Here is a 15,365-nt window from a genome sequence, read left to right on the forward strand (position 1 = left end):
GTCACTGCTGCTAGCTCCCCTTGTGCAGGTGACATTGGTCTTCATTTTTGGTCTGTGACAATTTATTGACAACTTTTTTTTTTTTTTTAAAGAACAAATTGTGACACCAAAAAATTGAATACAACCACATGACATACAGTAAGAGGCAACAGGTCTGACAGTTAAAATAAAACTATAGGCAAAACTTTTTTCTTTTTTCATTTTGGATAGAGGGTCACAACCCCTATCAGTTTATTTTTTGCCATCTGTGATTGGTGAGATTTCCCCTCACTTCCTGTCCCATAGCCAAACCACAAAGTGAGAGGAAATCCCTGCAGATTAGGGAGTCTCTGGGGGACACCCAGGTCACCAGTACTAGTGTCCACATAGGAAGATATCCCCTCTATTACTTTTCTGGGGACAACCCAAAATTTGGGATTTTCTTTTACTTTCACTTTCAATGATAATGGTAAACTGATACTGTTTTATTTTTTATCGGTGAGTACAAGTACAGATACTTGTGCCCAAGTACTCGCTGATACTGATTATGCCTCTGCGGTGCAGTTTGAACTCCTACAAAATGAATAGGCTCAAATCACACTGCGATTGCATGCGATTTGAACAGGAATGTGGTGCGATTTCTGTCCAAAATGCATGCAGTTTCTTGCATCGCTTCTATGTGAACAGTTTGAAGTCACTATGACAAGCCTGGGTTCACACAGGAGTGGTGGGGGAAACCACATGTGATTTGGCACCGCATTCCTGTTTAAATCACATGTGATTCTTTGCAGTGCAATTTGAGTCCAATCATTTTGTATGAGCTCAAATGACACCCCAAACGTATCGGAGTACTTGCGCAAATGCTTAGTATCAGTACTGATACCGATACGTTATCGGTAAAGGTGCAACCCTAGTAAACATGACAAATAGAGAGGGGGAATCTCCTTTATGGGGGCAAAGACGGCAATAAAAACTGCCAGGTGTTCTAATCCATCTCCACTTTATCCAACACTAACTAAAAAAAAAAAAAAGTTTTGTCTTTTAGTTGTACTTTAATTCAAGTGCAGTTTTGTGAATTGGGGTGTGTAAACTGTGTAGGCCTGTGGTCGGCCCAATACCAAACACTCTGATATATATCATACCAGCACTCGAGCAGACGGGGGGAAGGAACCCAGAGCTGCCACAGAAAAGTCTTGAATGAAGGAAAGTTGGAAAGTCAAGGAGGGGGGTCAGTTTTACTTGTCACCTGCAAGTAGGACATTATAGTCCCAGGAGCAGGTAAACCAGGTCTAATGGAACCAGGTACTTCGGAATTTCTGGCCTGTGGCAGTTTTATCTTTTAATCAAGTTTAAAAGGCAGCATCCTCTGGCAGTGGAAACTGGATTTTGCCATTTCTGCTTTCCACCATTATTCACATATGCAATTATTTTATTAGTTTATTCGTTTTGATTTGTATTTATAGTTCTGTTTATTTAAGGTTATAAAATATATATATATATATATATATATATATATATATATATATTATATTTTATTTTGTCTTGGAAGAAATGTCCTCATCAACAGCAGTTTATACATTTTTTGCAAAGCTAGACACCAACTATTAAGGCTCATGCACAAAGCGGTTAAAACATGCTGCTTATACAGCAATCAGTGGGGGTTCTTTTTTAAGCCTGTAAATGCACCTCTATGTTAGCCTAAGTGGCCATGCACACATAGGCGTTTACAGGCAGGAAAACAGGAGAAGACAGGCAAAAAAACGCACCACATGTGTGTTCTGATCGGAGTTTATGGGCATAATTTACTTGTGTACGTGCATAAACGCACATAAATATGAGCGTAAATGTATTCCAGTGGCCAGAATCAATTAATATTCCTACCAGTGGAATGCATTTATGCTAAGCGGCCATACATGCATTTTTTCTGTCAAGTTCTGGCAGACAATAATCCAGTATATTTTATGCATAAATTCTTACGTCCGTGTGCATGAGGACTTAGAACTTTTCTTTTTAAGGACATTGGGGTTGATTTACTAAAGGCAAATCCACTTTGTACTACAAGTGCACTTGGAAGTGCAGTTGCTGTAAATCTGAGGGGAAGATATGAAATGAGGGGAAGATCTGCTGATTTTATCATCCAATCATGTACAAGCTAAAATGCTGTTTTTTATTTTCCTTGCATGTTGTACAGCGACTGCACTTCCAAGTGCATTTGTAGTGCAAAGTGAATTTGCCTTTAGTAAATAAACCTCATTAACTACTTTCAGTAGTTTTTATTCAACTCTGGATGAACCAATATTCAACCATAATGTTCATGGAGTGCTATAAATTACAGGCCCAGTTTACATAGATAGCCATGAATTTTTACCTGTTGCTGTGTATGTGACCCACGGCTACCCTGCATGTAGAAGCACATTCTGAAGAATTATACAGAGATAGTATATTGTGCTCTCCACAGTGGGCAGGTGTCAGCAATAAATGCAGGCCTGGGGCAGAGTGTCTCAATGGCATTATCTACAAGAAAGCTTAGCAATCACTTTCTTTTTGTGGAATATGTGCTATACTCAGTACTCATAAGTATGATGTTTTAGTTATCGATTTACTTTAGGTCTCAACTTTTGCTATAATCGTGTCCCTAGACCAGTGGTCTCCAAACATTCTAAAAAAGTGCCCAGTTTACTCTCCTTCAAACTTTAGGGGGGGGGCTGGACTGTGACCAGTGAGAGAAGAAAATGTCCTGGAATCAGTTGAATTAAACAATGCCCCATCATTTATGAATAAGTGAAGTACAGTGGAACCTCGGATTGCGAGTAACGCGGTTAACGAGCGTTTCGCAATACGAACACTGAATTTCTAAAAATCCTAACTCGGTTTGCGAGTGCTGTCTCGCAAAACGAGCAGGATTCAGGCCAAAGCAGTGTGCAGTACTGCTTTTGGCCTAAGGTGGGGGGTGCCGGAGCCGATCGTCGCTGTTCAGAAATGCACGGAAAGGCCCGAGGACAGTTTGGCTGACCTCGGCGAACCTCGGAAAGGCTCGTGAATGGAGTCTTTCTGAGGTTTGCTGAGGTCAGCCGAAGTGTGCTCGGGCCTTTTTGGCCATTTCCGAGGCTCTCCGGCACCCCCGCCTCTGGCCGCATGAGGTATTACATCCCATTGAAGTCAATGCGGAACAAATTATTTTCGTTTCCATTGACTTCAATGGGAAAACTCGCTTTGATATACAAGTACTTTGTATTGTGAGCATTCTCCTGGAATGGATTATGCTCGTAATCCGAGGTTCCACTGTATGTGGCGCTAACTAAAGTGCAGAAATTAATCAATATCTATATAGATACTAAATAGAACTGCTCACACACCTGACAAGTAAGCATGTAGAACAGAATAGGCAAGTGCAAATAAAAATAACAAATCTTCTCTAGATCACTGGTAAAGTACACTAATGCCACAGATTCAAACAGCAATCTAAAATAACATCCAGTGTGTATATAAGGTGCATCAAGTGAAAAAATATGACAATCCTAGTCTAATGATATAATGACATAAAAAAACATATAACATAAAAATTTCTGAAAAAATCCACTGTTCTCCTTGAGTGTAAAAGGTGAAATTCAAAAAACAAAGTCCAACAAGTGATAAACACTAATATGAATTAGTACACATATATAAGTACATGAATAAAATCCGTGTGCAAAAACAACTTTCGATCAGTGTCAAATTCCTCCAATCACTTATATAATATCCGTGGTGTGCCACACGATTCCCCCAGCCTCTCACCTCAGATGGAGACCTCTACGGGTCGAGTCAAGCCTTCGGTATGGAAAACAGCAGATCCCAGCACAATGATCGATTTCCAGCGATTGTCCCAACAATAGCGGATTTTTTGGGGGTGACTCCAGGCTTAACCGATACGGTGATCACATGAAATAAGAGGGTGGCTCCATCGTGTATTATTTCCCAAAAGAGTTTTATTAAAACAAAGAGTAACTTACAGTTTAAAATCAGATAATCCAGCAAACAGCAGAGTACTTCTGGTCTCGGCCGCGACCGGAAGTAACGACACCTGGCTCTTCCCTGACGCGTATCGTCACTGAACACTTGACTTTATCAAAGGGTCTTTGCCCCATCATTGGTATTAGGAGGTGTAATAGTGTTCCATCGTTGGTATCCATGGAAGGAATAGTGCCCCATTGTTGGTATCAATGGAAGGAATAGTGCCAAACATTGGTGTGAGCAGGAGGAATAGTGTCTCATTGTTGGTATCAATGGGAGGATTAGTGCCCCATCATTTGGTATCAACGGGAGGAATATTGTGCCATAATTGGTGTCAGTGAAAGGATTAATGCCCCATTGTTGGTGTCAGTGACAGGAACTATGCCTATCCGCAGCAGTGGGGGATGGGGGGGTGGGAATAGTGCCCCAAAGGCCAGATAAAAGCATGCAATGGGTTGCAGTTGGCAGACCACTGCCCTAGATGATTTTTCCCTTTATACACTACAAAGAACAAAATAAGCAATTGATAAGAGCAGCTACATGTGGAGACCAGTCTGGTCCCTGTTTTACTGTAGTTATACTAGTGAAAGCACACACCTCCTTCACTATGCTCCAGTTACCAACACTTACACTCCCTGAGATTGGAGCACTGCAGAAGGGAAGTGTTGGACCTCTGGAGTCCCCTGTGTTTTGTGAGAGCAGTGGTTTGGCTCTCCAGGATGCTGCAGACACAGAGCAGCTTTTACAGTACAAGGCATACACTTCGTAAGAATCAAAATAAACAATTCCAGATTTTGTGGTTGTTCTTCATCTTGACTGCATAACAAGTAACAATGCTTGCCTTCAATTGGGCTTTAAATCTGGTTATTAGGGCCTGGTGTGCTTCCTTTGCAGTCATTTGGCTTTGCACTTCCTTATTGAATAAACATGTAAGTTCTGTTTACAATCAAAACAGTTTTTTTTAATCAAACTTCTCTTCTTGGTAATGCAGAGGAGATGCCATATAAGGCAGCATTTATATTCTAAGATAGGTCTGCCATGAAGTCACACTATACAGTAAAACTTTGGATTGCGAGCATAATTCGTTTCAGAAGCATGCTTGTAATTCAAAGCACTTGTATATCAAAGCGAATTTTCCCCATAAGAAATAATGGAATCTCAGATGATTCGTTCCACAACCATTTATTCATAAATCCTTCAGTTTATAGTCCATATAAAAATATTCTAGCAATGTGATAGGTTGTGTAACCATAAAATGTCCATCCACAAATGGTCGCCTCCACAAGGAGATTAGAAGAAAAATCCAGCAGGAGCTACAGAGTATAAAAGAAAAGAGAGGCGCCTCTAAGTGTAGCAACATGGTTACATTTAATGAAGGTACAACATTTAGCAACCCACATGGTTGATGATTAAAAGAGACACATCTAAGTATGCAGGCATCTGGGGTAAAGCTGTCCACCGCCGGCGCTAATCACTGTCAGTCTTCAGTCGTGACCGGGAAGACTACCCTGCAGTAGAGCGATCTGAAAGCGAGGCTTGAAGGGCTTGTGGAGCGCAGCCTGGAAGGGATGACGTCAATGGTGGTGTGGAGAATGGTCTATGTGAACAGCTTTACCCCGGATGCCTGCATACTTAGATGTGCCTCTTTTAACCATATAAGTTGCTAAATGTTGTACCTTCATTAAATGTAACCATATTACCACTTAGAGGCGCCTCTCTTCTTTTTTATACTCGGTTGTGACTTTACACTACTCTTATATTAAGACATCGCTTGTATATCAAGTCAAAAGAGGTTTCTTCACAGTAATGCCCCGTACACACGGTCGGATTTTCCGATGGAAAATGTCCAATCGGAGCGTGTTGTCGGAAATTCCGACCGTGTGTGGGCTCCATCGGACATTTTCCATCGGATTTTCCGACACACAAAGTTGGAGAGCAGGAGATAAAATTTTCCGACAACAAAATCCGTTGTCGGAAATTCCGATCGTGTGTACACAAATCCGACGGACAAAGTGCCACGCATGCTCAGAATAAATAAAGAGATGAAAGCTATTGGCCACTGCCCCGTTTATAGTCCCGACGTACGTGTTTTACGTCACCGCGTTTAGAACGATCGGATTTTCCGACAGCTTTGTGTGACCGTGTGTATGCAAGACAAGTTTGAGCCAGCATCCGTCGGAAAAAATCCTAGGATTTTGTTGTTGGAATGTCCGAACAAAGTCCGACCGTGTGTACGGGGCATCAGAGCTGTGTAAATGTGGAAAAGACTCCTTCCAGAGGTGGTTCTGGCCCAGTAGATTGCTTTAAGAAAGGCCTTGATTCTTTCCTAAATGTACATAATATAACTGGGTACTAACATTTATAGGTAAAGTTGATCCAGGGAAAATCCGATTGCCTCTCTGGGATCAGGAAGGAATTTTGTTTTCCCCTGCTGTAGCAAATTGGATAATGCTTTGCTGGGGTTTTTCGCCTTCCTCTGGATCAACTGTGGGTATAGGATTGGGTTTGTAGGATATTATTTTTTTTTTTATTATTGTATTTCTTTTTTTTATTTTTTTATGGTTGAACTAGATGGACTTGTCTTTTTTCAACCTGACTATGTAAAATTTATTTAAAAATGTTGCTTGTCTTGCAAAATGCTCTCAAACCAAGTTACTCTCAAACCAAGGTTTTACTGTACTTGAGTTGCGTTGCAGAAACAAGTGAGTCGTGTCTTCAGAACCGAAGCTGAAGCTTTTATTCTATTCACAGGATACAAGGTGTCCTGGGAATGGACAAGGGGAGAGGAAACAATGGGTGAATGACAGGATCCTTTCACTGTATGATAGCTGAGCTCTCATAGCTCTCATACCTGCAGTGTTGGCTTTACTTTTCGTTATGAATGAAACTAGGATTTTTACTCTACACTTCAGCAATCCGGATCTAGGATACTTGATCTAGGATAATCGATCCGGTTCTAGGTAAAAGACAGGATCTCCCCTTGTCCATTCACAGAAGACCTTGCTGTGACAGACCCAACCGGGACAGTGGCTTTTGGAGTGGTCTGCAGGGTAGCCTCTTGTCTACTGACTATGGGCCCTGGCATGTTATATAATGCAAAATGACATTAGCACATTTAACAGTCATGAAAGTCATGATTGTCTGTGCCAACTTGAAATTCATTGCGAAGATGTATATGAAAGGAAAGCTAGTTAATGGGATTTGGACAGCCCTGGGTCTTCTTGAATACTGGTGCCGAACTGTCTGGGTATTTTGCAATGTTTAGGATAATGTGATCAAGCTCTTACCTGATCTTGTGTGGTATATATTATGTAAGGATTTACTGTAAAGAGTTCCAGTTTGCACCTAAGCTAGTGTTGTCTAGTTCTTAGGTGCAATTCTCAGCTCTAATACCTAGTTCCAGGGTGGAGGAAGCTGTATCTTTGCGGAGGTACCGAAGCGGGCTGCTAGGTGGTCCATCATGCTTGTAATCTGTTAGCAGAATACAAGGTGTTTTGTGAATGGATCGGGGAGAAGAAAAGGAGATAAACGGGATCGCTTCCCTGAATGAGAGCCACAGCTTTCATACATACCTGCAGTGCTGGAAGTACAGGTAGCTTTTTTTGTCCACAGCACAAGTCAGTGTAAAAGTTTCCTTGTAGAGTTCCACTTTAAGTAATAGTAGTTACTAACAGAACTTCCAGTCTAGCTGGAACTGAGCAGATCACTTCAGAGCTGAATGAAATGTGTAACATATGCCAGGCTGCCGATGACTGACTCATTCCTGGCCATGGAGTAACTAATGAGAATCTCAGCACACTCTACTGACTCATGTATAGTGAAATGACTTCACTTAGTGTGTAAAACCACATAGGGCTCTGAGAGTAACCATTTTAATGGGTGATGGAAAATACCTACTTTATTCTTCTTGGCATCCTTCCCAGCCCTGTATGTGAGTTAAACACATCACAAAGCATACACAAAAACGTGGACAGAGCGATTGATGATTTAATGTTTTCCTCATTGTTTTCTGATGAACATTAGAGGATCTCTAACAAAGCAATGCCTAAAGGGAACACTGAGTGTATGTAGCATGAGATGAGCTCCATGACTGGTCACAGATGGATGCCAATATGACCTCAGGCTGCATTGTCATCCCTCATAGAATCCACAGCCAGTTCCATGCTGAGATACTGCCTTCTGAGTTTTCAAGGAAACATGGAATGAGAAAATATGTAGGCTGACATTTCTTGACTCTCACTTCCTGTTGTGGCGGTGGGACAGGAAGTGAAAGAAAATCTCCCCAATGGGACACAGATGGCAATAAAACAAAAACTGACAGGGGTTATAACCTTCCCTTACGCTATCCAAGATGGAAAAAACGTTTTGCCTTCAGTTCTACTGTAAACCAGTTGAATTAAAATAAATACAGATGCACAAAATGATTAATGCTCCATTCACACTTGTGCGCACTTGCATACATGAAGTCGCATGACAAGTCAGAGCCAATGTATTTCAGAGGAAGCTGTTCAAATCTATTCGACTTAAAGTTGCAGCAACCTAAAAATGGTTCCTGCACTACTTGTGACTTTCATGTAACTTGAGTGCCATAGACTGCAATGTAAACTCTCAAAAGTCACATAAAAATTGCATCTCAATGTTATCAATGCGACAATTGTGCAACAGTCAAAGTCAACAACCAAAGTCGCATTCAAGTTGAACTCCAAAGTTCCAATTTAAAGTCACAATGGAAATCGCACAACTTTGGAGTCGCAGAAGTGTGAAAGGAGCCTTAAAGTGTTACTAAAACCACAACAGTAAAATCAGTCTGCATGTGCAGTAGGGTTGCACCAATACCACTTTTTTAAGACCGAGTACAAGCACTGATATTTTTTTTTCCAAGTACTCGCCGATACTGATTACTGATACTTTTTTTTATGCTGAAAGCTGGAGACACTACTGGTTATACATCTCCATATGGCAGGTCTGAGCTTATCCCCACAGTGGTCTTCTCATCCCTTGTGACGGCTGACTGCTTGATTGGTGATCCACATCCACCCTGTGTGCAGCTTGCAAGATACTTTTATGTAAGAGTATCTCAATAAAGTGTTACTTGCTTTTACTATCACACTGAGCCAGGCACCCTCATTCTGCTGTTTTTGGGATACCTTTTTTTGTATGTCATGTGACAGTGGCACTAATATGCAGCACCGGTGACGCGTGGACTGTGTCAGTATTTATTTATTTTTTTACATAGCTTTCTTTCTTTGGGGGAAGGGGGGAGTGGACATTGTCAGTGTTTATTTTATTTTTTATTATTTAACAATTTAACCTTTTCAATATTTATTTATTACAATTCTTTTTTTTTTTCGCCCTGTTCGGGGGTGACTTTTGTGAGATATCAGGGGTCTTAACAAACCCCTGACATCTCTTTTGAGACAGGGAAAGGTTCTGAGGACACAGATTCCCCAGTACCTTTCTCAGCAGCCTCAGCTGCACTAAAGATGAATGGACAGGAGACAGAAACTTATCTCCATTCATAAACTGAAGCATCAGAAACACAGTTTATGATGATCAGTGACAGTTATGAATGAATTAAGTCAGTGATCACTGACTCTGTTCATTCGGAAAAGGAAGGACCCGGTAAATGACAGATTTACCGGCTCCTTCCTCCGCTCTCCATCCTGACAGATCGAGGATGGAGGGGGACCGAGGAGCACAGAGGGGGATTGGAGGAGGATATGGGGGACAGTCAAAGAAGATCGGTAGGGCACTGGGGTGAGTTACAATCACCGATCTCCCTGTATATATTTCAAGAGGGAGAGAGAGAGGAGAAGTGGCTGTCAGCTGCTTTATTGAAATCTATACAGGGAGATCGGTGATTGTAACTCCTCTCCAGTGCCCCACCGATCGTCCCTGACTGTCCAGGTATCAGATTAAGCATCAAAGCATTTGTACAAGTACTCTGGCAAATGCTCGGTATCAGCACGATACTAGTACTGGTATCTTTGCAACCCTAATATGCAGTAAAGCATGCTTGTTATACTCACTGTGGAACCTAAGGGGTTGATCCTCTGCATTGTGTATAAAGGCTCCTCCTCTTCTTTAACTAACTCCAACCCATCTACTGATATAGCATTAGGAGTCAGGCCGCACATGCTCAGTTTGGTGTGTATTGCTAGAGAGATTTTTTTTTTTTCCCCTTGGGACAGTACATGTGATCAGAACAGGCCGAACAGCACTGTCCAGAGGGTCAGGGGAAAATGAAAACTCCTCCTACAAGCTTTAACCGGACACTGATAGAAGTCACAAGACTGCTATATAGTGTTGATTAAAAAGGGTATTTAGCAGTTTATATTTACTAAAACGATTGCATTTCCATGTTCTGTAGGAGACCAGATATAGTGGATGCAGGGTCCTGGGTTTAGTAACACTTTAATAAAGTGTATATTCAACCAATATTTTTTATTTTTTTTATTTTTGAATTGGATGAGGGATGATTGGAACCCCTTTGCCGTTATTCTAGGATCCATTGGAAAACTTTCCACTAACTTACAGTTCCAGTGTGAAGGGTTTCGCCAGATGGAAAGTGATGCTTCTGGACTGTTGAGACCTGCTTATACCTATGCCATCTGGAGACTTCTGGGGGTAGTTGTGGGATGCCAGTTGAGCAGGGTGTGTATAACAGGAAGCCAGGAAAACCGTGACATAGACAGCAATACATTTTTTAATTGTTTTGTGGCAAAGTAGGCCTTTTATAGTTTTCCATTTCCCTGTTGAACATTTTCCCTCACTTGTGGTCATCCTGCTGACAGTTTAAATGATATGTTCACCTTTTGTAACATGTTACATCTTACACCAGTATTTAGGATGTAACATGTTACTAAAAAGCACCTGCCCGCACTTTCCAATGATCCCCCTCCCGTGACAGCAGGTGGGGGACCTTCTCCCGCATCTGCTGTAACAATTTAAAAAAGCGTGGCTGTGTAGGGCTTTGCCAACACAGCCGTGTCATTCATTCATTCATTCATTCATTAACAGAGTTCTGTAAATTAAATGAACTGCAAGTCCCCTCTGCCACTGTGGCAGACAGCTTGTAGTTCTAACTGAAATGCGAAGGTTCTGATGTGGGCCCTTGTAGTTCATTGATTCTTCCTGCTCTTCAGTAACTGTCTGCCCATATGGGAGGTACAGGCTGACAGCTTTGAGTGTCTGCAGGAGCCTGGCATTGCAACCGCAATCTGCTGATCGCAAGTGCAATGCTCTGCAGACTCTGGAAAAAAAATAAATAAATGCACACATTTTTTGCAGGTACAGAAATGTGTATTTATTTATTTTTTTTAAGTCCAGGTTCACACTGATGCGGTGCAGGATTTGCAGTGATTACTTGGCATTTCCGGCACCACATCACAATCGCACTTTGTTCATGCCGCTGAGCGTGTCAGTATTAAATGAACAACACCACAAAAACGGGTTGCAGAACGCAGTGCAATTGGCTGAATTGGATTGCATGGATGTGAACACTGTCACTGTTTATGCTGTCAGGAAAAACGCATCTGTTTAGACACGTTTATATCCATTGGGATTAATGCACTTAATCGTATATACATGTGTTAGGTGCATTTAAGTGTGTTTACAGGCTTTTGCATGCGTACATGTGGTATGAATTCACGATCTGTATTACTTCGAATGTCTCTCTGCGCTATTATACCACAATGCACAGAGTGTTCACATGTGTGGGTTGGGGTGTGATAAAACTGCTGTATAATGCCAGGTAGAAACACGTTAATGTACTAGTATGTTTTGGAATGAATGAATTTACAAGATTGCCCAGAGAAGCCAGTTTCTGCACCTGGTAAGATTTGGACATATAACGCCACATTGCAATTTACAGCACTGCCACTTGGCTACCGGTCTGTCCCATGAAGAAAGCAAGGGCCTACATTATTTCCTATCAGATGTTTCCTGGATGTCGTGTATAGGGGATATGTTTGCTCACAGAGCAGAGGCCATGGTACTAGTGACAGATGTCTCTGGGATCAGTTACTCCTCCATCTGTTTCCATGAAATGACAGCAGATGATCATATGCTGAACTCATGGTGCCACCTGGCTCTCTAATTATCAGTCTTTTACAGTAAACAGTAACTAGATTCACTTAGAAAATCATAAAAACTTTTAGATACGTTCAAGAATTCATCAAGGTCCATACCACCAAGTCCAGGACCCTCTTGTCTGTTTTGTGTGCATGGGTAGTGTTGTTTTTTGTTTGGTCTCATTGCTATTAGCAACCATATTTTATACACCATATGTAGGTTAGGGATTCAAAAATCTATATTAACTCATATGTTTGTGTGTATTTGGGTTCAATAAACATTTATTATACCTTTTTGAATCGTTGTGCTATGAAGATGCCTTGTCCATTCATTAGAGAATATAAATCTGGTCTTGTATGTTCATTTATGACACTTAATTACTCTGTTTGCCTTGGCAGGTTGGTCAGGGTAACAGTCCTACATGACTATATTGGTTGTAGGACATTTGAGGTGCCCCTTTCAGCAGCTGTGGAGGACATCAAGCAGCTTATCTACAGAGAAACTAATTTTCCTGTCTCAGAACAGCGTGTCTCGCTCCACGACAAAGAGGTGAGTAGCAAAACAATCGTATATCTTAAACTTTTTATATTGATAGTCGTGTTCTATGATTTCCACAGCTGAAGCAGGTTTGTGTGTTGGATAAAAGGTTACCATGGTTCATGTGGCCTTGCTGAACTCAAGAAGGCAATGTTTTGAAAAATGATGTTGAAGATGACTGCTGTACAGTGAGACCCCAGTATCTCAGGACAAGCCATCTAACTAGAGTGCGTTGAGTTGGCCAAGTTAGGTCTCATGTACAATGCTGCTGGTAAACAGATGTTTAGGCTTTATGTACACGGGACGTTTTTACAACCTCTCGTGAACGATTTAACTTCACAGATATTAACCCAGGTTTAAAACGTCTGTTTTGCCGCGTTTACATGCCGCGTTTCTAAAAAGAAAAAAAAAATTTACCGCGTTTAGACGCAGTTGGCGTCTGAAATGTTGGAAACTTCGGTGTCTGAACTCATTTTTTTGCCTTCAAAAAAAGGCCTAACAAACGCAACTGCCTAAAAATGACCGTAAACGAACATGTGTACATGTACACATAAGATAACATTGAATGAGTTCATGGGCAGTTGAAAAAAATGTCCAACTGCCTCTGAACGTCCGTTTAGCAGCAGCAGTGTACATGGGGCCTTAGGAACGGTTGGGAGTTTTTTTCAGCTGCCCCTGAACTCTCCTCTACACAATGTTGTCGTTTATAGTTGTTTCTAGGCAGTTGAGTTTAGAAGCATTTTTTCTAACGCAAGAAAAATGGGTTTAGGACGGACGTTCAGAGGCATTTGAAATGCCAAATCCTTGTAACTGTTTGTAAACGCATGTAAAAGCTGTAGCTTGAGTTTTGGCACGTTTTCGTTAAGAATATGTAAAGGCCTCATGTACACTGCTGTTGGTAAACGGACGTTCAGAAGCAGTTGGCTGCTTTTTTGAGCTGCCCCTGAACTCATCCAATGTTATCTTATGTGTACATGTACACAGGTTCATTTAATGATGTTTTTAGGCAGTTGCATTTAGAGGCTTTTCTTTAAAGGCAAAAAAATTAGTTCAGACGCCGAAGTTTCCAACGTTTCAGATGCAAAGCGCCGCTAAACGCAGCACTGACGTTTAGCCGCGTTTTCATTTAGAAGCGTTTTTAAAGTTGCCCTATTTAAAATAATAGCAAATGATGAAAAACCGCTAAAAAAATATTTTAAAAACTTGTAATTGCTTGCTATGCTTCATAGACCATTTATATACCCATAATGAGCCCATGATCCAATCCAATACACCACTGGCATTGCTATAAGCCAAAGTATAATTGGAATTTGACCTATATGTTGTTAGATTTCAACCAGATGACCCCACCATTGAGCTTCACCCCCGACTTGATCAAACATGTTAAATTCTAGGTAGCTTTGACAATAGTTAGGGTTTTCCCCTTGAAGAACAAGTTACGAGAACAAGTTTAGGGTTATGGTTTCCCGTTAGGGTTAGGGTTTACGGTTAGGGTTTCCCATTAGGGTTAGGGGGTTATGGTTAGGGTTTTCCCCTCGAAGAACAAGGTCAGGGTTAGGGCTTACAGTTAGGGTTTCCAGTTAGGATTAGGGGGTTATGGTTAGTGTTTTCCCCCTGAAGAACAAGTTACAAGAACAAGTTTAGGGTTATGGTAAGGGTTATGGTTTCCCGTTAGGGTTAAGGTTTCCCATTAGGTTTAGGGGGTTATGGTTAGGGTTTTCCCCTTGAAGAACAAGTTACAAGAACAAGTTTAGGGTTATGGTAAGGGTTATGGTTTCCCTTTAGGGTTTTCAGTTAGGGTTTTAGAGGTTAGGATTAGGGTTTCCCATTATGTTTAGGGGTTAGCGTTTTCCCCTTGAAGAACAAGTTGGGGTTTGGGTTTACGGTTAGGTTTAGGGTTTCCTATTAGGGTTAGGGGGTTATGGTTAGGGATTTCCCCTTAAGGAGCAAGTTTAGGGTTAGGGTTTCCGGTTAGGGTTAGGATTAGGGTTAGGGTTTCTGGTCCACGCACGCATTTTTCGACGTCTTTCCAGCCTCATCAACAGCAACATCAGGAGCATTTCCTCACATATGCTCATTATGGGATCCATAGTAAAAGCACCGAAATTGAGGTGAATACAAGTACACTGCTGCAGACATGCGCAGAAGCGGCCAGTCTTGTAAACTAGCGTTCGTAATGAAGAATTAACATTCATGACGTGGCAAATTATGAAATCTCGAAATGCAGAGCACATTCTCTTCTTCTTTAATGGGATAATAATGAAGCTGCTTTGCTGGTGATACTGATGGAGTTATTGCAAACGAATTTTCAAAGGCTTTTTTTTTTAAAGTGATATCAAGAATAATAATAGCGCAAAATAAAAAATGCAAAAAGAAAAGCGCAAATCAACACTCACCAAACTTCTACTAACACGAAATTAGCAGAAGGAGCCCAAAGGGTGGCGCTAACGAGCTGTAAAACCACGTAGTACGTCTAATTCATCACTACGTTCGTAATTGTTGGCCAACATTTGTGTGACTGTGTGTATGCAAGACAAGTTGGAGCCAACAACCTTCGAACAAAATTCCACGGTTTTGTTGTCGGAAAGTCCAATCGTGTGTACGAGGCATAAGTCTTGCAACTGGGAATGTTCTTAAATGGACATCTCCACATTTAAAATACTGTTGTATCAGTTTCAATAATTCAGTATTGAATTAGGGCTGTTAGTGTAAAGTTAGGATGTTTTTATATTCATTTTCTAGAAACATAGATGAGTTACAGAAAAGGGCCAAGAGGTCAATGAAGT

The 15,365-nt window shown here is 41.2% G+C and overlaps 1 protein-coding gene across 3 annotated transcripts in view; it reads left to right on the plus strand.

Moving 5' to 3' along the window:
* The window catches only part of SACS (sacsin molecular chaperone), a 143,193-nt gene that overhangs the window by 41,858 nt on the left and 85,970 nt on the right, over positions 1-15,365 (plus strand). For all 3 annotated transcript variants that reach the window (XM_073613437.1, XM_073613436.1, XM_073613438.1), the window contains exon 3: positions 12,441-12,591. In XM_073613437.1, the coding sequence (XP_073469538.1) occupies positions 12,441-12,591 (151 nt within the window). The remainder of the gene's footprint in view (positions 1-12,440; positions 12,592-15,365) is intronic.

This window comes from Aquarana catesbeiana, linkage group LG02 (genome assembly GCF_042186555.1).
Source record: "Aquarana catesbeiana isolate 2022-GZ linkage group LG02, ASM4218655v1, whole genome shotgun sequence".
Taxonomy (NCBI): Eukaryota; Metazoa; Chordata; class Amphibia; order Anura; family Ranidae; genus Aquarana; species Aquarana catesbeiana.